This window comes from Lissotriton vulgaris, chromosome 7, assembly GCF_964263255.1.
Source record: "Lissotriton vulgaris chromosome 7, aLisVul1.2, whole genome shotgun sequence".
Lineage (NCBI taxonomy): Eukaryota > Metazoa > Chordata > Amphibia > Caudata > Salamandridae > Lissotriton > Lissotriton vulgaris.
In genome coordinates, this window is record NC_141695.1 from 1,117,336,222 (window position 1) to 1,117,357,946 (window position 21,725).

The window sequence follows — 21,725 nt, forward strand, 5'->3', positions numbered from 1 at the left end:
TGTCGGTCAGTCTCTCTCTCTCTGTCAGTGTCTCAGTCTCTCTCTCTCTCTCTGCCAGTCTCTCTCTGTCAGTCTCTCTCTCTCTTAGTCTCACTCTCTCTCTCAGTCAGTCTCTCTCAGTCAGTCTCTCTCTCTGTCGGTCAGTCTCTCGCTCTGTCAGTGTCTCAGTCTCTCTCTCTCAGTCGGTCTCTCTCAGTCAGTCAGTCTCTCTTAGTCAGTCAGTCTCTCTCTCTCTGTCAATCTTTCTCTGTCAGTCAGTCTCTCTTTCAGTCAGTCAGTCTCTATCTCAGTCATTCCCTCTCTCTGCCACTCTCTCTGTCAGTCTCACTCTCTCTCAGTCGGTCTCTCTCCCTGTCAGTCTCTCTCCCTGTCAGCCCCTCTCTGTCAGTCTCTCTCTCTGTCAGTCTCTCTCTCTCAGTCTCTCTCTCTCTCAGTCAGTCTTCCAGGCAGCCTCTCTCTCTTTCCCTCTGTCAGTCTCTCTTAGTCAGTCATTCTCTCTCAGTCGGACAGTCTCTCTCAGTCAGTCTCTCTCTCTGTCAGTCAGTCTCTCTCTCTGTCAGTCAGTCTTTCTCTGTCAGTCTCTCCCTCTCTCTCTCAGTCAGACTCTCTGTCAGTCAATCTCTCTCTCTGTCGGTCAGTCTCTCTTTCTCTGTCAGTCTCTCAGTCTCTCTCTCTGTCAGTCTCTCAGTCTTTCTGTCAGTCAGTCTCTCGCTTAGTCAATCAGTCTCTCTCTCTCAGTCAGTCAGTCTCTGCCTCTCTCTGTCAGTCTCTCCCTCTCAGTCAGTCAGTCTCTCTCTCTCTAAGTCAGTATGTATCTCTCTACCGCAGTCAGTCAGTCTTTGTCAGTTAGTCAGTCTCTCTCTCTGTCAGTCTCACTCTCTCTCAATCAGTCTCTCTCTCTCTATCAGTCAGTCAGTCTCTCTCTCTCAGTCAGCCAGTCTCCCTCTCTCTCAGTCAGTCTCTCAGCCAGTCAGTCTCTCAGTCAGTCAGTCTCTTAGTCAGTCAGTATTCATTCTCTGAGTCAGTCAGTCAGTCTCTCTACGCTCTCTCCACTCTCTCTTTACTCTGTCCACTCTATCTCCACTGTCTCACTCTCTCTCCACTCTCTCTTCACTCTCTGTATCCCCAGTCTCTCTCTCGCCACTCTCTCTCTCTACTCTCTCTCCAGTGTCCCTCTCTCCACTGTCTCTCTCTCCACTCTCTCGCCACTGTCGCTCTCTCTACTCTCTCCATTCTTGCTCTCCAACCTCGCCTCTCTCTCTCTCTCTCTCTCTCTCTACTCTCTCTCTCTCCACTCTCTCTCTCCACTCTTTCTCCACTGTCTTTCTCCACTGTCTCTCTCCACTTTCTGTCTCTCCAATCTCTCTCCACTCTCTCTCTCCGCTCTCTCTCTACTGCCTCTCCACTCTCTCCCCACTGTCTCTCTCTCCACTCTCTCTGCACTCTCTCTCTCCACTCTCTCTATCTACTCTCTCCACTCTCTCTCCCCACTGTCTCTCTATCCACTCTCTCTCCACTCTCTCTCTCTCCACCCTCTCTCCACTCTCTCTCTACTCTCTTCCCACTCTCTCTCATTCTCCACTCTCTCTCTCTCCTCTCTCTCCCCACTGTCTCTCTCTCCACTTTCTCCACTCTCCCTCCACTCTCTCCACTGTCACCCTCCACTCTCTCTCTCCACTCTCCCCGCTCTCTCTCTCCACTCTCTCTCTCTTTAATGTCTCTCTGCTTTCTTTCTCTCTACTCTCACTCCACTCTCTCTCTCCACTCTCTCTCTCTCCACTCGCTCTCTCTCTCTCTCTACTCTCCCTCTCTCCACTATCTATCTCTCTCTACTCTCTCTCCACTGTCTCTCTCTCCACTGTCTCTCTGCTCTCTCTCTCTCTACTCTCTCTCCACTCTCTCTCTCTCTCCACTCTCCCTCCACCCTCTCTACTCTCTCTCCACTCTCTCTCCTCTCTGTCTCCACACTATCTCTCCACTCTCTCCTCTCTCTCTCCACTGTCTCCCTCCACTCTCTCTATCTACTCTCTCTCCACTGTCTCTCGCTCTACTCTCTCTCCACTCTCTCTCCACTATCTCTCTACTCTCTCTACTCTCTCTCCACTCTCTCTCTACTCTCTCTCCACTCTCTACTCTCTCTCCACTCTCTCTCTCTCTCCACTTTCTCTCTCTCTCCACTCTCTCTCCACTCTCTCCCTCCACTCTCTCGCCACTTTCTCTCTCCTCAGTCTGTCCCCACTCTCTCTCTATTCTCTCGCCACTCTCTCTCTACTCTCTCTCCACTGTCTCCCTCCAGTCTCTCTCTCTACTCTCTCTCCACTGTCTCTCTCTCTCCACTCTTTCACCACTGTATCTCTCTCCACTCTCTACACTCTCGCTCTCCAACCTCTCCACTCTCTCTCTTTCCACTCTCTCTCCACTCTCTCTCTCCACTCTCTCTCTCTCCACTCTTTCTCCACTGTCTCTCTCCACTCTCTGTCTCTCCACTCTCTTTCTCTCTCTCTCCACTCTCTCTCTCTACTCTCTCTCTACTCTCTCCCCACTGTCTCTCTTTCTCCACTCTCTCTGCACTCTCTCCCTCTCCACTCTGTCTCTCTACTCTCTCCACTCTCTCTCTCTCTCTCTCTCCACTCTCTCTCCCCACTGTCTCTATCTCAAGTCAAGTCAAGTGAAGTCAAGTCAAATAATTTATATAGCGCGCTACATACCCAGAGGGTCTCAAGGCGCTTGAAGAAGGGTGGGGAATTACTTGTCGAATATCCAGGTTTTAAGTTGCTTTCTGAATGCTAGGTGGTTCTGAGTGAGGCGAAGGTGAGTCGGAAGTGAGTTCCAGGTTTTAGCCGCTAGGTAGGAGAAGGATCTTCCTCCCATGGTGGTTTTGTTGATGCGAGGTACAGCAGCAAGGGCTTGGTTAGAAGAGCGTAGCTGGCGGGAGGGGGTGTAGAAGGAAAGTCGTGTGTTGAGGCATTCGGGTCCAAGTTCGTAAAGTGCTTTGTGTGCGTGGGTTAGGAGGCGGAATGTTATCCTCTTATTGACGGGAAGCCAGTGGAGGTTTTTCAGGTGATCAGAGATGTGGTCTTTACGCGGGATGTCTAGTATGAGTCTGGCTGATGCGTTCTGGATGCGTTGGAGTTTTTTCTGGAGTTTTGCGGTGGTTCCGGCGTATAGGGTGTTTCCGTAGTCCAGGCGGCTTGTAACCAGTGCGTCGGTGACCGTTTTCCTAGTTTCGGTGGGGATCCAGCGAAATGTTTTTTTGAGCATGCGAAGAATGTTGAAACAAGATGATGAAACGGTGTTGACTTGTCTGGTCATCGAGAGTGAGGAGTCCAGGATGACGCCCAGGTTCCGTGCGTGGTCCGTCGGGATGGGTGCTTTTCCAAGGGCCTCTGGCCACCAAGAGTCGTCCCAGGCGGAGGGGGAGGTACCTAAGATAAGGACTTCTGTTTTGTCTGAGTTCAGTTTCAGATGGCTGTGCTTCATCCACTCGGCTACTTCTTTCATTCCTTCATGTAGGTTGGTTTTGGCGGTGTTAGGGTCTTTGGTGAGTGAGAGGATCAGTTGAGTGTCATCAGCGTAGGAGATGATGTTGAGGTTGTGCTGGCGTGCGATGGCCGTGAGGGGGCTCATGTATACGTTGAAGAGGGTGGGGCTGAGTGAAGATCCTTGTGGCACGCCACAAATGACTTCAGTGGCCTCTGACTTTAATGGTGGGAGGCGGACTCTCTGAGTTCTTCCGGCAAGGAACGAGGTGATCCATTCCAGTGCTTTTCCTTGGATTCCGATGTTTCTGAGGCGTTGTAACAGGGTGCTATGACAGACTGTGTCGAAGGCTGCGGAGAGGTCGAGGAGGATGAGGGCGACTGTGTCTCCATTGTCCAGTAGAGTTCGAATGTCGTCTTTTGCTGCGATGAGTGCGGTCTCAGTGCTGTGTTTGGCTCGGAAGCCGGATTGTGAGGAGTCGAGGGATTTGTTGGTTTCGAGGAAGGCGGCGAGCTGGTTGTTGACAGCTTTCTCGATGACTTTGGCCGGGAATGGAAGAAGCGAGATGGGGCGGTAGTTTTTGAGTTCGGTGGGGTCAGCTGTGGGTTTTTTCAGAAGGGCGCTGAGTTTGGCGTGTTTCCAGCTTTCCGGGAAGGTGGCGGAGTTGAGGGAGCAGTTGATAACGTCTCGGAGGTGTGGTGCTATGATGGAGTCTGCCTTGTTGAAGATGTGGTGAGGGCAAGGGTCTGTGGGGGATCCTGAGTGGATGGAGTTCATCAGGCGGATGGTGTCCTCAGTGGAGATTGGGTTCCAGTCATTAAGGATGTTCAAGGGGGGTGAAGGTGCGGCAGAAGGTTGGGTGGGCTGGTCTCCGTGTTGGTTGTCGAAGCTGTTGTGGATGTCTGCGATTTTGTCGTGGAAGAATGAAGCTAGGGAGTCGCAGAGGGTTTGAGAGGGAGTGATGTCGTTGGAGTTGGCAGTGGGGTTAGTAAACTCTTTGACGATGTTGAATAATTCCTTGCTGTTGTGGGCGTTGTTGTCTAGTCGGTCTTTGAGTGCGGCTTTCTTGGCAGTCCGGATCAGTTGGTGGTGAATGCGGGTGGCGTTTTTGAAGGCGTCCCTGGTGCTGGTGTTTGGGTCTTTTTTCCAGGCCTTCTCAAGGGAGCAACAGAGTTTCTTGGATTTCTTAAGATCATCGTTGAACCAGGGGGCGTTTTTGCTGCCTAGTTTGATTTGACGTTTTTTCAAAGGTGCTAGGTTGTCAGAGCTGTTGGTTAGCCATTGAGTGAGGTTAATGGCTGCTTGGTTGGGGTTCGAAGAGTGGGCAGGGGGGTTTTTAAGAAGTGATGAGGAGATCTGGTCGAGGGTGATTTTGTTCCAGTTTCTTCGCAGAGTAGGTTGAGGGTGGTTGTGGGTTGTGGTCTTTTTGTAGATAAAGTGAACGCAGCTGTGGTCCGTCCAATGGAGAACTGTGGTGTGGCTGAAGGAGATATGTTTGCTGGAGGTGAAGATAGGGTCGAGAGTGTGACCTGCGTAGTGAGTGGGGGTGTTAACAAGTTGTTTGAGTCCGAGGTTGGCGAGATTGTCCAGAAGGGTGGTGGCGTTGCTGTCGTTGCTCTTTTCCAGGTGGAAATTGAGGTCTCCCAATAGAATGTATTCCTCGGAGGGGAGGGCGTGTGGGGTGATAAAGTCAGTGATGACTTCATTGAATTGTGCTCGGGGTCCTGGTGGCCTGTAGAGGAGGGTGCCTCTGAGTGTGGTCTTGGGGTCGGTGTGGATCTGGAAGTGAAGGTGTTCGGCGTTAGCGAGGTTGACGTCTGAGCTGGTTGAGATGCGGATGGAATTCTTATGGATGATGGCGATGCCTCCTCCTGTTTGGCAGGGGCGGTCTTTTCGGATGAGCTTGTATCCTTCCGGGATGGCAATGGTGATGTCTGGGGCTGAGGAGGGGTTCATCCATGTTTCTGTTAGAAAGGCGACGTCCGGAGAGATGGTGTCGAGTAGATTCCAAAGGTCGATGGCGTGTCTGTGGACCGAGCGGGTGTTGAGCAGGATGCATTTTAGGTGGTTGGTGTCGGATCTCTGTTTGGATTTAGTGGATGAGGAGTTGGTCTTGGTGCCGTCATACTTGCAGGAGTTGCATGTGAAGGGTCCATGGGTGTGTCCAGGAGCGGCTTGGACGCAGTTGGGGAGTCGGCCGGGGTTTAGGGCTAAGAGAGTGGAGGCGTCGTATGTAATGCGGGTGGGGTGGGAGGTACAAGGGCCAGGGGGTCTGGCGCTGGGCGCGGCCAGGCGCGGACGGACATAGACGGGCTTACCTTTGGCGCACCTTCGGCGCGGCCTCAGCGCGTGGACGCTGCGCGTTGGGGCATCAGTCATAAATGGAGATAGGAGGGGGCGGAGCGAGGGAGGGGCCGCAGGGAGGTGTGATCGGGGTGGGGGGCGGGCTGGCAGGCACAATAACAAACAAAATGGCCGCAAAAACACAACGCAAAGCACCACGAGATCGTCACAGCACAAGTGGGGAATGCTATTAGAAGAGTGGGCAGAGGCACCTCTAAATGTACGAGCAGCAGGCAGAAATAATTCTAAACAATTAAAAGCGCAGCAGGCAAATTAGTGTGTCACTCGTGCGATGTGGGCGGAGCTTACAGCTGATTAGCGCTACCGGAGTGCAGAGCACAACCCAAACACAGCTGGTGGCAATGAAATACAAAGCGCTACGATACCCAGATTTCAGGGAGCCTGGGGGAGCGACCGATGCTGAGCGAGGTCAGGTCTCTCTCCACTCTCTCTCTCTCCACTCTCTCCCCCCACTGTCTCTCGCTCCACTCTCTCCACTCTCTCTCCACTCTCTCTCTCTACTCTCTCTCCACTCTCTCTCTCTCCACTCTCTCTCTCTCCAATCTCCCTCCCCACTGTCTCTCTCTCCATTCTCTCTCCAGTCTCTCCACTCTCTCTCCACTCTCTCTCTTTAGTGTCTCTCTCCACTTTCTGTCTCCCCACTCTCACTCCACTTTCTCTCTCCACTATCTCTCTCTCCACTCTCTCTCTCTCTACTCTCTCGCCACTCTCTCTCTACTCTCTATCCACTGTCTCTCTCCACTGTCTCTCCACTGTCTCTCTACTCTCTCTCTCCACTCTCTCTCACTCTCTCTCCACTCTCTCTCCACTCTCTCTCCACCCTCTCTCCACTCTCTCTCTCTCCTCTCTCTCTACTCTCTCTCCACTCTATCTCCACTCTCTCTCCTCTCTCTCGCCACACTATCTCTCCACTCTCTCCTCTCTATCTCCACTGTCTACATCCACTCTATCTACTCTGTCTCCACTGTCTCTCTCACCACTCTCTCTCCACTCTCTCTCCACTCTCTCTCTACTCTCTCTCTACTCTCTCTCCACTCTCTCTCCACTCTCTACTCTCTCTCCACTCTCTCCACTCTCTCTCTTTCCACTCTCTCTCCTTTCTCTCTCCACTCTCTCTCTCCACGCTCTCTCTCCACTCTCTCTGCCCAGGCTGTCTCCACTCTCTCTCTCTCTACTCTCTCGCCACTCTCTCTCTACTCTCTCTCTCCACTGTCTACCTCCAGTCTCTCTCTCTACTCTCTCTCCACTCTCTCTCCACTGTTTCTCTCCCCATTTGCTCTCCACTCTCTCTCTCTCCACTCTCTCTCTAATCTCTCTCCACTCTCTCTCTCTCTCTCGCTCCACTGTCTCGCTCCACTTTCTCTCCACTGTCTCTCCACTCTCTCTCCCCACTCTCTCCACTCTCTCTCTCCACTGTCTCCCTCCACTCTCTCTCCCCTCTATCTCTCTCTCTGGAGGGTCATGGGTACATTACCAGCAAGGTCTGCAGGCCATTATGTTGCACCCTCAATCTGGTTAATTATAATGTTTGGAGGAACAACAGTTGTTCCGTAAATATGATAATTTTAGGACTTCAATCACCTTGACATAAATCATTGCTTGCTAAATGAGATGATAGATATTTTTCTATATATGTGTCATTCAGGGATGTGATTCATTTTTGAACACTCACTTTTTGTAAAAACCCTTTATAAATATCACTTTCAAAAGCAATGTTGAGTAGCAGTGACTAAAAAAGCAGCATTGTTCTTATATAAATAACTTTTTGAAAGCACACTGTTGCCTGGAAACATTTAAAATTTGTAAGCACAATACAATACATCACAGATGGAAAATCCCTGATGGGAAATCCATCTGGCTACTTACTAATGTTTTCACTCGGGTCAGTTACAGAGCGTAAAATTAAAATGGGAGTACACTGGAAAATACAACCCCAATAACCAGTTGCAGGATTGCAGTGTTCCCCCAGTAGAACATCAGGTGTCCAAAAACTAATATGGTAGCTACTATGTCCTGCAGAAACTGCTGCCTCGTCCCTTCTCATATGTGCATTTCCCTATGGAGAATGCTCTCTCTGGAGCCCCCACCCCCATCCTCTTTCCGGGCCTGGCTCGTGGCTTGTCTGAAGAGAAACAATGTAAATTGTTACATTGTTTCTCTTCAGTCCTGAGTCAGAGCGAGGGATTCAGAGCAGGCTGCAGACACTGCAGCTGCTTCAGAGCCTCTCACAGATCTCGAACTGAGCTGTGGGGGCCCCCCTTCACCTACTGAAGACTGGGTGCCCCCCCCCCCCCCGCACTGCGGGGGCTGTGGGGGTGTTTGTTACACCCCTGCCTGGTAGCCATGAAAAGGAAATGTATATCTTATAGGTATTCCCTTTAATAGGGTGATCCTTCCAAAATCCAAGGACTGTAGTGGACAGGCTGCCAGTCGCAGGGTTCCCAGATCAGAGAAAGCTAGGGCTCAGTCGCTAGTAACCTGGCACTTCACCCATTTCTGAATGTGTGGGGTGAAGAGTGAGCTTGAAAGGGCTACCACTGCTCACATTCTAAGTGAGGCTCAAAGGACGAGTCATGTGCAGAAAAGGAAAGCAATACAAATCTTCATGACTTAAACATCAGAGCTGAGGGTAAATTACCTCCTGCTGAGAGTAATACTCTTTTTAACATAACTGAACAGTACTGCCTGGCATATTGCAATTATGCATTACTGCCAATGGTATGAAAATACCAGCAGACACATATGGCACTAGGGGTAATTGCAGTCTGTCGTAAAATAATACACCCCTCATATATTTTCATGCTTTCAGCAGTAGATCAAATAAAGCTGGGGTGAGGAATTTACACCTGTGCAGTTAAAGTCCTGCAGATAAAAAAAAAAACTTCAGTTTTCCAGTTTATAAGGCTACGGAGTTCAAAACAGTGGCGCCTCATTGCATAGAATTTACACACCATAAATAACCATGTAACCGAAGTTCCAGTTTTATTTAGCCATTTTAAGATCAAGTTACAATGGATCCTATTTTGTGCAGTAAAGTCGCATCAACTTTTGGGAGTATTTTTTTAATGAAAAATTGTTGGTGGTAGTACGACTATCGCCAGGGACCTGCTCTCCCCCCCCCCCCCCGTAGCTCTGGTCTGCCGTGGTATTTCTGCCCAGGCTGGTAGGGATTCGAGCCTAGGTCTGCCCCCTGTTGTAATTCTTCACTTTTAACCCCACATTTGTTTATTTTGCCTGAGTTGTATCTTTTCTTCACTTTCTGCCCACACTGTTGTTTTTTCCTTGTGTTGTACCTTTTCTTTGCTTTTTATTAACATTGTTTTTTTTGCCCTCATTCCTCTCCTTTCGAGCCCTTCCGTCCATTTTCCCGTTCCCCTACCCACCGCTGCTGCCCCACTGCCCCTGCTGCCCTTGCTCTCCGCCGATCCCGCTGCAGCCTCCCAGTTGTTCCTTTCTCCCACTGCCCCATAAAAGGCTGGCCGCTGCTCAGCCGCTGGCACGCTAAAGGCAGGCCTGTCTGCACCCTACCGCGACCAGCGCCAGGAACCATGAACCTCCGCCCGATACGACCCAGCAGCACTCCTCGCACTCAACCCAGGCGGCAAAAATAAATCCAAGCTAGCATCCCCAGCCGACACCCATGGACCCTTCAACTTTCACCGCTGCCAGCACACCTGCAGAACAGCTAAGAACACGGAACCAGCACAACCCGCCCACAAGAACACAAGCGATCCAAAGACACTGCAATGCACTCTCCTCAACGTCCGATCCCTCCACAAACACCCCACCGAAATCTGGGACCTCCTCACAGCACCAGTCCGGACATAGCGTTCTTCACCGAAACCTGGACCAACACCACCTCAGGACCGGACATCGCCATTGCCGTCCCCCAAGAATACAAGATCTCCAGGAAGGACCGCCCCACCCGCCTGGGAGGAGGAATTGCCATTGTCCACAAATCCACCCTCTGCCTGAGCACACTACCCGACGAGCCCACAGACCTGAAGGAACACCTTCACTTCAAGATACTGGCCAGCCCCACTGCCACCCTCTGAGGAACCCTCTTCTACCGACCCCCTGGATCTCACGGACCTTTCGCCAACTCCATCACAGACATCCTCTCCCCGCAGGCTATCGCATCCACCAACTACACCCTGCTGGAAGACCTCAACTTCCACGTCGACAACCAAATGGATCCAACACCACATCCCTCATGGACCACCTCCACAACATCGGACTCCGCCAGATCGTGACTGAGCCCACGCACTCAGCAGGACACACCCTCGACCCCCCTCTTCACTGCAGGAAGCACCATCACCTTCAGCCGCACCACTGGACTCCCATGGACTGACCATCATTGCGTCCACTTCACTTTCAGAACACCCTCCATCCACAGACACCAGCTCCTGCTGCCACGAAGAAACTGGCCCAAAATCACCAACAACCAGCTCACCTCCTCACACAGTAATTCCACTCCAACCATCGCCTTAAGACGACAACCCCAACACCACAGCCGAAGCCCTGCATAGATGGATCTCGGACAGCGCCAATACCATAGCCCCCCTCAAGAAATACATCAACACCCACGCCAAGAAAGCCAGATGGTTTACTGCTGAACTCCCAGAGTCCAGACGCACTTGCCACCACCTCGAAAAGTCCTGGAGGAACACCAAATCCACAGACGCCCACTACAACTTCAGAGCCGCCACCAATGCCCACCACCCACTCATCAGAGAAACGAGGAAAAAAGCGTTTGAAGACAAAATCTCCGCACACACAGACAACAGCAAAGAACTCTTCAACATCATCAAGGAGTTCGCCTAACCCACCAGCGAGTCTACTGACATCCCTCCCTCACAAGACCTCTGCGACAAACTCAGCACTTTTTTCCACCACAAAATCAAGAGTATCTACAACAACTTCCATGAAGACAACCAACACACTGAACCCTCACCAACCACCCCCAACACCCAGAAACCAGCGATTGACAACTGGGAAACCCTCGCCACTGAAGAAGTCAATATAGTCAGGGGGCCCCCACGTACTCCAGCCCCCACCACAACTTCAACCGAGCAGCCGACAGCATCGTACCCAAGCTCCGCCACACCATCAACTGCTCCCTGATGACTGCCTTGTTCCCCGATGACTGGAAACACACCAATATCCAGACCTCATGAAGAAGCCCTCGTCGGTTCCCACCGACCTCAAAAACTACAGACCCATCTCACTGCTCCCGTTCCCAGCGAAAGTCATTGAGAAAGCCATCAACAGCCAACTCGCTACTCTTCATCAAAGAGCACAACATCCTTGACTCCTCCCAATCCGGCTTCAGAAAAAACCACAGCACGGAAACTGCCCTCCTCACCGCAACAGACGGCATCCGCACCCTGCTGGACTAAGAAGAAACAGTAGCCCTCATCCTTCTTGACCTTTCAGCGGCGTTCAACATTGTCTCTCACCGCACCCTAATATGCATACTCCACGACGCAGCAATCCAGGACAAGGGACTGGATCCTCTCCTTCCACTCTTGGAAAATGCAACGGGTCAGACTCCCCCCTTTCCTCTCGGACCCCACACCCACCACCTACAGAGTCCCCCAGGGCTCCTCCCACAGCCCGGCGCTCTTCAACATCTACATGGCTCCACTCGCTCCTATCGTCAGAACCTATGGACTCAACATTGTATCATACGCAGAAGACACCCAACTCATCCTCTCCCTATCCAACAAACCCAACACCGCCAGACACAACTTTTGAGAAGGCATGGAAGGGGAAACATCCTTTACAATGCAACTTTTACCACGCAGTGCCTTTACATCGCAACTTTTACAATGCAAACCATTACAACGCATTGCACTGGGGGGGCGCTCTAGGATAGGGAATAAATTTAATTTACTATCCAACACCTTCCCTACTATCCACGGGGACTGGAGTTGGAATAGTAAATTAAACTATTCACTATTCAGCACCCCTCAACACTATGCGTTGTAAAGGCATGCGTTGTAAAACTTGTGATGTAAAAGCATGCGTGGTAAAAGCATGCGTTGTGATGTCATACATCCCATGGAAGCCGTCGCCAAGAGGGTGAAAAACAGCTGTCTACAACTAAACACCAACAAAACAGAACTACTCAACATGGACCCAAACCCCGATGCCGGGAGCGACACCTGGTGGCCCCCCGCCCTTGGGAATCCACCAAACCCACGGACCACGCACGCAGCCTGGGAATCATCCTGGACTCAAGCTCAAAATGGACTACCAGATCAACTCTGTTGCATCTTTCTGCTTCCACACCCTCTGCCTCCTACGTAAGACCTTCAAATGGATCCCCCTCGAATACAGAAAGACCGTCACTCACGCCATGGTCAACAGCAGACTTGACTACGGCAACGCACTCTAAGTCGGAATAAACAAAAAACCCACCCACAAGCTACAAAACATCCACAAAGCTGCCGCAAGACTGGTCCTCAACCTGCCAAAATACTGCCACATCTCCCAGGACCCGCGCACACTCCACTGGCTCCCCATCGAGGCTAGAATCACCTTCAAGATACTCACCCACGCACACAAGGCCCTCCACAACACCCGACCAGCATACCTGAACAGCTGACTCAAATTCCACGCACCCAAAAGGACCCGACGATCAGCCCAGCTCTCCTACGCCATGGTCCCCCGCACCAGAAAGTCCAGATCGGGAGGCCACTCCTTTTCCTTCCTCGCGGCCAGAGGCTGGAACGCCCTTCCGCTTCACCTCAGATAGACAACATCGCTCCCCATCTTCATGTGTAACCTCAAAACCTGGCTCTTCATAAGACGCCCTGCTTGATGGCCCGGAACCTGCACCATCCCCACCCCTTGTGCCTTGAGATCCTTACGGGTGAGTAGTGCCGCTTAACAAAACCCTGATTGATTGATTGATTGATTGATCGCAGGCAATTTTATCACGGGTGGTAGCCAAGTGCATCAGAATTTAACAGCAGGAGGTATGGCCTCTTTCTGAATGAGAGTCAATTACCTACAGAAGTTTCATTACTTTTTCTAGGAAAATAAATCAGCTTTCCTAATCCCATTGCTAATAACAGAGGCACTAGACCACTTCTCCTCCCCATCCCAGTTTCAGATTTTTCGCTCCGAGTTGTTATTCCCAGATATTATGGGAAAATGAAAGTTACAACACAATTTAAATACTACGCAAAATAAAAAGGAAGATAGACAAGGCATGTACTTTTAGATCCTAAAATCTACCCGTTGGATATGTTTGAGACTAGGGTGGGTGTTTAGCAGCTACATATAAGACAATGGAGCTCGTTTTAGTTCCAGTCACTGCATTATACTAAATTATGTGCTCCTCTCCCGAGCTCTATTGTGCTGCTCCTCAGTTTCCTTGCTCGCCAAACTCGTGTAGTTTAGGGATAAATGCTCTATTCAAAATTTTAGATTTACTAACTTGGGGGTAGTCATTCACTATAATTGATCTCTTAAATGAGGAAATACAAATTATCAGGAAGGACCCATGCTTGGGGAGTGGATTGGAAACGGTATCAAGGTTTTAGACATTTTACCTCCATTACAGGTGCAAATGACAAGCGAAATAGCCCAGCCCAGGATGACAATAGTGCAGTGATCTATGTGGGCATTTTGTCTCGTGCAGCTTGTGGAACCGTGGCATTGTTATGTGAGGGTTCCACGTGCTGAGCAATCAACAGAGAGACGGTTGGTGGTGGACTACGTCGCTACCCCGTCAACACCTACCCTTGTCAACTCGTCAATCACGTTCTGCTGCTCCACCACCTGCATTTTGAGGAACTCAATTTCTTGCTCATCATTGGCTTGATCCAGGTCATTCAAGGATCGCAGCTTCTTTATGGGAGCATGCGTCGTGATTTTTTCTTTCTGTGGTAAGTAAAGCAAGTTATACATTAGTAGCAATCAAAAAGTAAAAAAAAAAAAATAGAATCGCTTCTTTCATATCCATTTGAGACTGGTAAAGGTGTTAACCCGATTTTAACTCTCTTAAATCTTTGCTTCCCCCACGCTTAAGCACAGCCACAAGTTCCCTAAGATACCCTAAGAGCAAACCTCTAAACTGCACCCACTACAACAAAGCAAATCCCACACAGGCCAACATTTAAAACCCACGCTCTCCAAACTGCAGACAATTAAGGGAGTAGCCTCATACTGTAAGTTTATGAAAAGTATAACTATATTTCTCAACACTTCTTCACTGCGCGACATGCGTAAGCTGCAGTTTGTCACGATAGTTTTTTCTCAGAATCTTAAGCACAGTAAAAACAATATTTCCACATTGGCATATTTATAAATCCACCCTCTCCCAAGCACACTAAATAAAACAGTGCATCCTTTACTCGCCTGCCAGGAATTACTTCCGGGTATAAAAAAGGGTACGATGTGCTATACAAATACTATGATACAAGCTATTCCAATTTTACTGGCCAGCCAGCAAAATGATGTTGGTGTATGCTGTGTTGTTTGATTATCAAGTGCTTGCCATTACTTCAATGCAAAAACATAACATTCAAACTGATTGACAGCACACTGTCCTGAGCTGCATACTAAGCATACAAGGTATGCTTGTTAAGATGTTTCTCCAAGTGGTAAAGCAATGAAGTATTCCCTGATGATCAGTCACCTACCATTTCTGCATTCTCCTTTGTGATGGTCTTAAGTTTCTCTTCCATACGTTGTAAAGAATGCATCAGTTCGTCATTTCGCTTGGTGAGGCACTTGTTTTTGTCTAGAAGAGGTTTGCACTGTTTTTCTGTTTCACGAACCCGCCTTAGCTGGAAAGAGAAAAACACCATCATGGCAATTTTACAGACACCCTGTTTCATAGACACTGCAGGCCTCTGCGTTATTTCATTAGGATTACAATTGACTGTGTCTCCCAAAAAGTTTGACAGATAAAGTTTGGGAAAAAGTTTTAAAATACAGAAATCAAGTTTTTTTGGGCAAAATTTCTCAAAATTTCCTGCCATGCAAGATACCAAGAAAAGTACAGACAGGGGTAAAACACAGCGGCAGGATATGTACATCCCGAAAAAGGCGAGTCTTTCCTTCACTAAAATAAACATTGTTTCTGGCATGCTTTCTTCAATCCATGAGATGATGCAAGAGAATCAAAGGGCAGGGATTTGAACCCGGAGAGCCCTAGAGAGAGGATGTTGCCAGAACATGTACGGGAATAAAAGAGTGGTCCGTAACCAATATTTTAAACAATAAATTAGAAGCCTTGCTTCTTCACCCGAGAGCAGACTGTGAGCATTTGATGCTCCATGCACCATAGGATTTTTCAATGGTGACGTTAAGATGATGTTGGAATCGCACTTAACCCCCTGAGCAGCACTTGAGGCGACTTGAACCCCCAGCAGCTTCAATTTGGATTTCTCCTGGGTGGCTACTCTGGCAACAGGAATAGGCTGCCCCCTCCTTTATCCTGAAAAAGACTCACCGCTGAGGTTGCAAACTACTATTACTGCACAAGTCGAGTCGAAACGTCGACACCTTTCCACCCTGTAGACCTGTACCGCCTCCCCAGATTGATCCATGAAAATGCATTGTATGCAGGATATATGACTTTACAGATTACATGTAAATTTATAAAACGTATAATGGACAGGCCCTGTTTGACTGGATTGCTGTTCCAGCCTGTTGAAATATCCAATTGTTAATTTTGCATCCTTCTTTGACTTATACCTTCCTATTCACCGCCATTTTCCTTCTTTCTCTTTCCTTGCAACCTCGTACATGCTTTTAAATTGTGAAAATAAACTATGCATAAGCAATGAATTAATTGTCTTGGCGCTAATTCTATTGTGGTCATGCTGAATACATGTACTCTTTAAATTATGAATGGAGTACAGATGCTTTAAACACCTGTTATTGATATAAATTATCAGTATTGTAGTTCTCACACAATACCGACTTCTTCCGTTTTTGTAATCAATTTATTGTTTAAAATATTGGTTACGGACCACTCTGTCATTCCCGTATTGCAGCCGCGTAGCTAGGGGGGGGGGGCGGGGGGGAGGGGGGGGGGGCGGTCCGCCCCAGGCAGCACCTTTTCTGAGGCGGCACCTTTTCTGAGGCGGCACTGACTGTCTGGACTACAGGGAGGCCGAGCCGAGGCAACGGCCTCTGTGATACAGTCACAATAATAAACAATTGATAATAAACCCGGCCGTTACCCAACCAGCAAGTTAGCACATACACTAGTCCTCCAGGGCCGTCAATCAGTGGTAGCGAGCGCGGCGCGCACGAGCGCCACCAATGACGGCCCTGGAGGACATTTTTGGCCAGCCTTCGCCGCACCGTAGCAGTGTGACGCGTTACGCGCTCACTGCCCCCTACGCTCGCTCGCCCGCCCGCCCCTCGCTGTGTCTAGAAGTCGGAGTGCGCGCCACCATTCTGACTTGCCTGCAGCTTACTGATAAAACAATTCAAGGTGAGACTGAGAGAAAGAAACCGCACCCAGACTCGTTTTGCACTCTATCGCGGCCCATTAGATTTGTATGTCAGTGTCTGGAGGTGTTTTGTTGCTCGTACTATCGCCCCTGGCAGAGCATCTTCAAGAGCCTGCATACCTATATAATACCCTGGCGCTGTGTACACAAGCTCTCTCTTTAGTCTTTAGATTAAAAGGCGGCTAATTGGAAATGTTGTAATAGTATGGGTAAATGATCCAGGAATCCCTGCTTTGAAAAGCACATGTGGTGATGTAAGTAGCTTTGCTTTTCATTAGTAATTTTTATTCAGGTAACACCAAACAACATCTGCTACTTTACAACTATCAGACTTCATTGCGCTGGCGAAGGTGCTATAGTAATCAGTGAGGAAGTCAACCAGAACCTGAACTCGCATAAGGGAAAATAATCACACCTAACAAACCTAAATGATATGCTCAATTAATCTCCATTGTGGAAAACTGACTTTTAAATGTGTCTAAACTTTCTAAAAATGAAAAAAATCTACTTTGCAACACTGGTACTTTGGGAATAAGAAGAAAACACCTGGTCTTTGTTTAATGAATTTGCATGCATGAAAATAAGTGCTTTTTAATGCTGTTGTGTGCCATATTCTTTTTGCATTTTGTGCGCTTAATTTATTGTAGTTTTTCTCTTACTTGCTTTTCTTCTTGCACTGACTGACAAAAACAACCTTTTCAGACAAGAGTTATTTATCATACTTAAAAGATTTATTTTTTTATACTTGTGGTGAAATCATACATTACATTTTCAAAGAAGTGATGGAGGTGAACATTTTCCCCAGTTCCAGCTAATAAGTTAAAGAACTGTGCTGTTTTAAGTTATTGTTCTTTTCTTCTAAAACTATTTGTTATTTCATGTATATATTGGTAAATAAAGTGATCCAGTCATAAGAGGCAAATTTCTTGGGCCAAGTCAAATGCAAGGTGCCCATGTTGGAAAGCTGGAGATTTAAAGATCTAGGGTTGATCATTGGGAAATAAATCCCCTTTTCTAAGGTCTGTCTCCTAGGTAATGATATGGTGACTGGCACTTAGAGACAAATTCTTTGAAGTATGCATCCCATAAACACACCTGCTTTCTAAAGTGAGCTGATGCTGCTTTGTACTTCACAAGTCCGTTTTCACTATTCTCTTCCTGTTATTCACCTCTCTATATTACAAGTAGTTTATTTTAATGAATAAACTACTATGTCTAACCTCGAAAACACAACTGCAAGTGTATTTGCCTCTCATAAGTTATTTGCAATGTATGCGTGGTGTAAAATTACCTTTAAAAAAATATAATTGATTTAAGTGCATGTCTCTGTTTGGACTTTAGACACATTATTTGTAAGACCTTAATGGATCTGGATCCACCAGTGGGCATTATCTGCAAATATGTTGTGTTGTATGTCCTTTACAAGATACTATGCTTGTTTTCAGAATGATATTCTTTTATTGTCGAGACGAAAGTCCAAGATCACCCTTTGCTGTGCACTTAGACGCAGATACTCTCCATTATTTTGCCCAAGCTTGTATCTTGTGAGTTTGGCCCCCTTGAACTCTTCACAGGCCTGAGAAAATGGTAACACTGATAGGTTTTCTGGGGGGTGAGTAGTAGCAGTATCAAGGAATGATGACCTCTGGCATCCACATATAAAATAAATTCCATACCTCACGGCAGATGGGACCTGTTGACAGAGACCTATTATTTCCACTAAATAACATTTACTTAGAGAGCCTTTGGGTCAGTCCCCTGTTCATCTTTGATTGGCTATGCTGTCTATCTCAGTTATTAATGGCTTGTCACTCTATGTTTGTGTTTATTCTGCTCAGGAACATTTCACTCTCACAGTATTCTGATGGGATGTGGTGTACTCTTTCACTGCCAACCTGAGGTAACTCTATTGTTACCAATTCAAAAAGGACTATTTTACACCTGAAGGGTACACTTAATCAAGCCTTTATCACATAAATCCATGTTGTAAGCAAAGCCATCCTTTGTTCTTTTTTTCCTGTAGAAGACATTTTCTTCACTGTTTTATCATTGCTTGAGTGGAAACCTGAACTTAAGATCGACATGCTATTAGTCTGTCTACTTTCAGATTGTCACAATCTGAAGTGGGCACTGTAATCTAGCAAGACTTTGGATCCAATGGATGTTTACCTATGTCTATTTTATTATGTCTTTATACTTTTTCCATAGAACTTGTCTTTCTCCTATTTTAATGGCCCAGTGGGTTTGTGCATTTCTCTAGTTTTCTGCTGAACTCAAACCCTTAAAAATCACTGATTATGATGTGCAAAACATACTATTGTTAATTTAAAGGATGGTTAATGTACACAAATCCATACAAATCAGTGTATGTGTGCACTTCCAGATATTAGCAGCAATACTACGTGTCTCTCGGAGACTCAGACATTTTTCAAGTGCTCACCGTCCTTTTTCCCCAGAAACCCCCCCCCCCCCCCCCCCCCCCCCCCCGCCCCAAGGGGCGGCAAACTGAGGGATAGCCCCGGGCGCCACAAGCTCTAGCTACGCCCCTGCCGTATTGCACCCAGGTCCGATTGACTTTTGGGTTACCCCGTTATTTGAAACGGCCAGAACATGTACAGCACAAATCCTGCTTGAAAAATCATATGTTACTTACAATAAATGAATTAGTGTGCTTTTAGAAAACACCAGGCTCTGCTTACAGCAACCTTAGCGTTTGCATGGCACTTTATATGTTTTCAAACAAGCTTTGCTGACCCAGCTACAAGGATGCATGTGATAGCAGACTGTATGCCCATCTGTGCCTGGCATGAAGCTATTCCCATCTGTAGAAGACCAACCAGGCAGAAACTGAGCATTTTCTAGAATAAAAGGGCTCTGTTCTCATTTAGGTTTAAGACAGAATGATCTGAAATGATGTCAGAATTGGAAAAAGAAGTATGCCTTATGGAAGTCACCTGTAATGTGGACCACTCGTCATTATTCTGGCACATCTTTATTTACATGAGTTATCTGAATATCATGGAATTCATGTCATTTTTAAAGTGCATGGTTGTGAGCCTGGACTCTGGTCTGCTCTTGAGGTTAATGTTATCACATCTGTTTAACAATTTAATTATACTATCAAATAGAATTCTGCTTGTCTAGTGACAATATGGTGCAAGCATGGTGCCAATTGAAGGAAGACAAGTGGTACAACACAGTGGGGCTAGAGTTATGGTGTACAAAACTGGTCCCTAAAGGCCACAGCCTTGGATGCTTCAAGATTCCACCATTATTGTTTGTGAAATAAATGTCCATACCATTGGCCCCAGTCTACTTCGTGTACCCTTTGGGCATGGTGACATAGGATGGTTTCCAAATGATGCTTACCAGTTCATTCCTTTCATCTACTAGTAGCGTATTCCTGTCTTCAAGTTTACGTATCGTGGCATTCAGTTCTGCCATTCTCCGCTGGTTCCTCCGCATGTCCTATCAATGAAGGACAACAAAATAAACATGTTAAATAATTTTAGCTGTAATTGAAAAAAAAAAGAAATTGCTAAAAAAAATTGAAATGGCATGAATAATGGAGAATTATGGCAGAAGTGGGCAAGGAGAAAGTCAACAGCTTGAATGGCATGAAAAGAAAAATGGGAGATACCATTGTTAAATGTCATTCAACAGAAAAAAGGGGAATCGAATGAGGGGCAGTGAGAGAAATTGCTTTGGAGTCAGCAATCTGATCTTCTAAAATGATGACCAATGGTTTCCAAAGGCATTAATGTAAATGAACTCCATTTATTTCATACAGGTTACTTTTACCAAGCCTATTATTCAACATCTCCCACTTCTTCCCCTGTTCGTTCTATAGTTGGGCAACAAGTTTTGTTTAAGTCAAACACCAGCATGAAATGTTTCTCTTGGTTACTTGTAACGTCATTCAAGGCTGTTACTTGTAAAATCTCCACTATTCCAGCCAGTTGGGCTCCAGAGACATTAAGAAGGAGTATGGGTCCTTCATAAAACTCTTGCACCATTATCACACACTGTAATTCAGGATAGTTATCAAGAACGAGACTTGACTCCAGCAAAGGTCCAGAAAAGAATTGGAGTCCTATGCTACCAGCCCTGTGTCACAGAAGCCTATCGTGTACAAGCTTACGGGGCTGCCGCAGTGCTCCGACCCATCGCCGGCCCGGCCAGGGATCTCTCTCTTGGGGCTGCTCGTGCCTAGGTTGCACTCAGCTTCTTTTACTAAGAAGAGCTGCTCATCCAGGGCCTCCTTCTGAAGTTGCAGCTTTTGCAGGAAGCCAGTCTGTGTCTCCAGCTCTTTTTCGAGAGAGAAGATGATCCTGTCCTTCGCTTTGATTTCATCCATCTGAAGAAAATGAGCAAAATAAAATCCAATGTCATTAGTGCTCACAGAGCATATGCCTCAACAAATATCTCTTTGTGATACAAACTACCAAGAAATGTCTTTACCAAATATTCATAACAAAAAAATTCTTCAAATGAAGAACAGGCAAGTTGCAAGTTTAAACATATGCTACTAAAATACACATTTTAACACTTAGGAAAAAACTATACTCATACTTTCAAAATTGTTTTCTCATTCAATGAACAATACATTTAACATAATGTTTCCTCATTAATAATGTAAGCACCTCACAGGGACCTTATCACAGTCTCGCCAACGCTTTTGCGTTGGGTACCTCATAGATGACAGGTGTACATATTCACACATAAGTCTCAACTTGGGGACCTGAACACTGTATCATGGAATGTCAGAGGAATGCTTAACAAAATGAAAAGAGGCGCTATTCTGCTGATAAAGACATTTATTGATAGAATCACACAACTTTGGGGAGAAATCTCAGACAGCCTGACACTACTGGGCGGGGACTGGAATGACGTGATGTCACTCTTGGATCGCCGGTGGGGGCTGTGGTGCGGGCCCCAGCTGGCGGGATCCAAACTTCAGCAGCTGGAAAACACACTAGGGTGGTCTGATTCGTGGTGGGCATATAACCCCTCTGAGTTGGGATTCACGTTCCTCTCAGCAGTGCATTGCTCGTTGTCAAGAACATATTATTTCTTTTTACCACATAGTTACATACACAGGGTTTCTCAAGTCTCTATCTTGTCCAGAGGACTGTCAGACCACTCCCCATTCTAACTCAAGCTGCACATAGGCCCTCAAAAGCACCCCCTTAGTCACCCTGCACCTTCGCAATTTGAAATACCAGCACATCCTCCATCAGGCCATTTCAGACTATCTTTCGTCCAATGTCATCTCTGCCCCCTCTAGGATGATCCTCTGGGAAGATCTCAAACCCACTATCCGCGGCATAGATATTTGCTTTCGCGTAGGCGAAAAGCGTAAACGCATCGCCCAAATAGTAGAACTAGAAAACCGCCAGA

At 47.4% G+C, this 21,725-nt stretch overlaps 1 protein-coding gene across 1 annotated transcript in view; it reads right to left on the minus strand.

The window, feature by feature from the left end:
• LOC147703008 (janus kinase and microtubule-interacting protein 2-like) overlaps positions 1-21,725 on the minus strand; it is a 179,037-nt gene that overhangs the window by 100,735 nt on the left and 56,577 nt on the right. The window contains exons 3-6 of the mRNA XM_086931569.1: positions 20,467-20,682; positions 19,695-19,793; positions 14,499-14,645; positions 13,597-13,737 (exon numbers count right to left, since the gene is read on the minus strand). Of these exons, the coding sequence (XP_086787695.1) occupies positions 13,597-13,737; positions 14,499-14,645; positions 19,695-19,793; positions 20,467-20,682 (603 nt within the window). The remainder of the gene's footprint in view (positions 1-13,596; positions 13,738-14,498; positions 14,646-19,694; positions 19,794-20,466; positions 20,683-21,725) is intronic.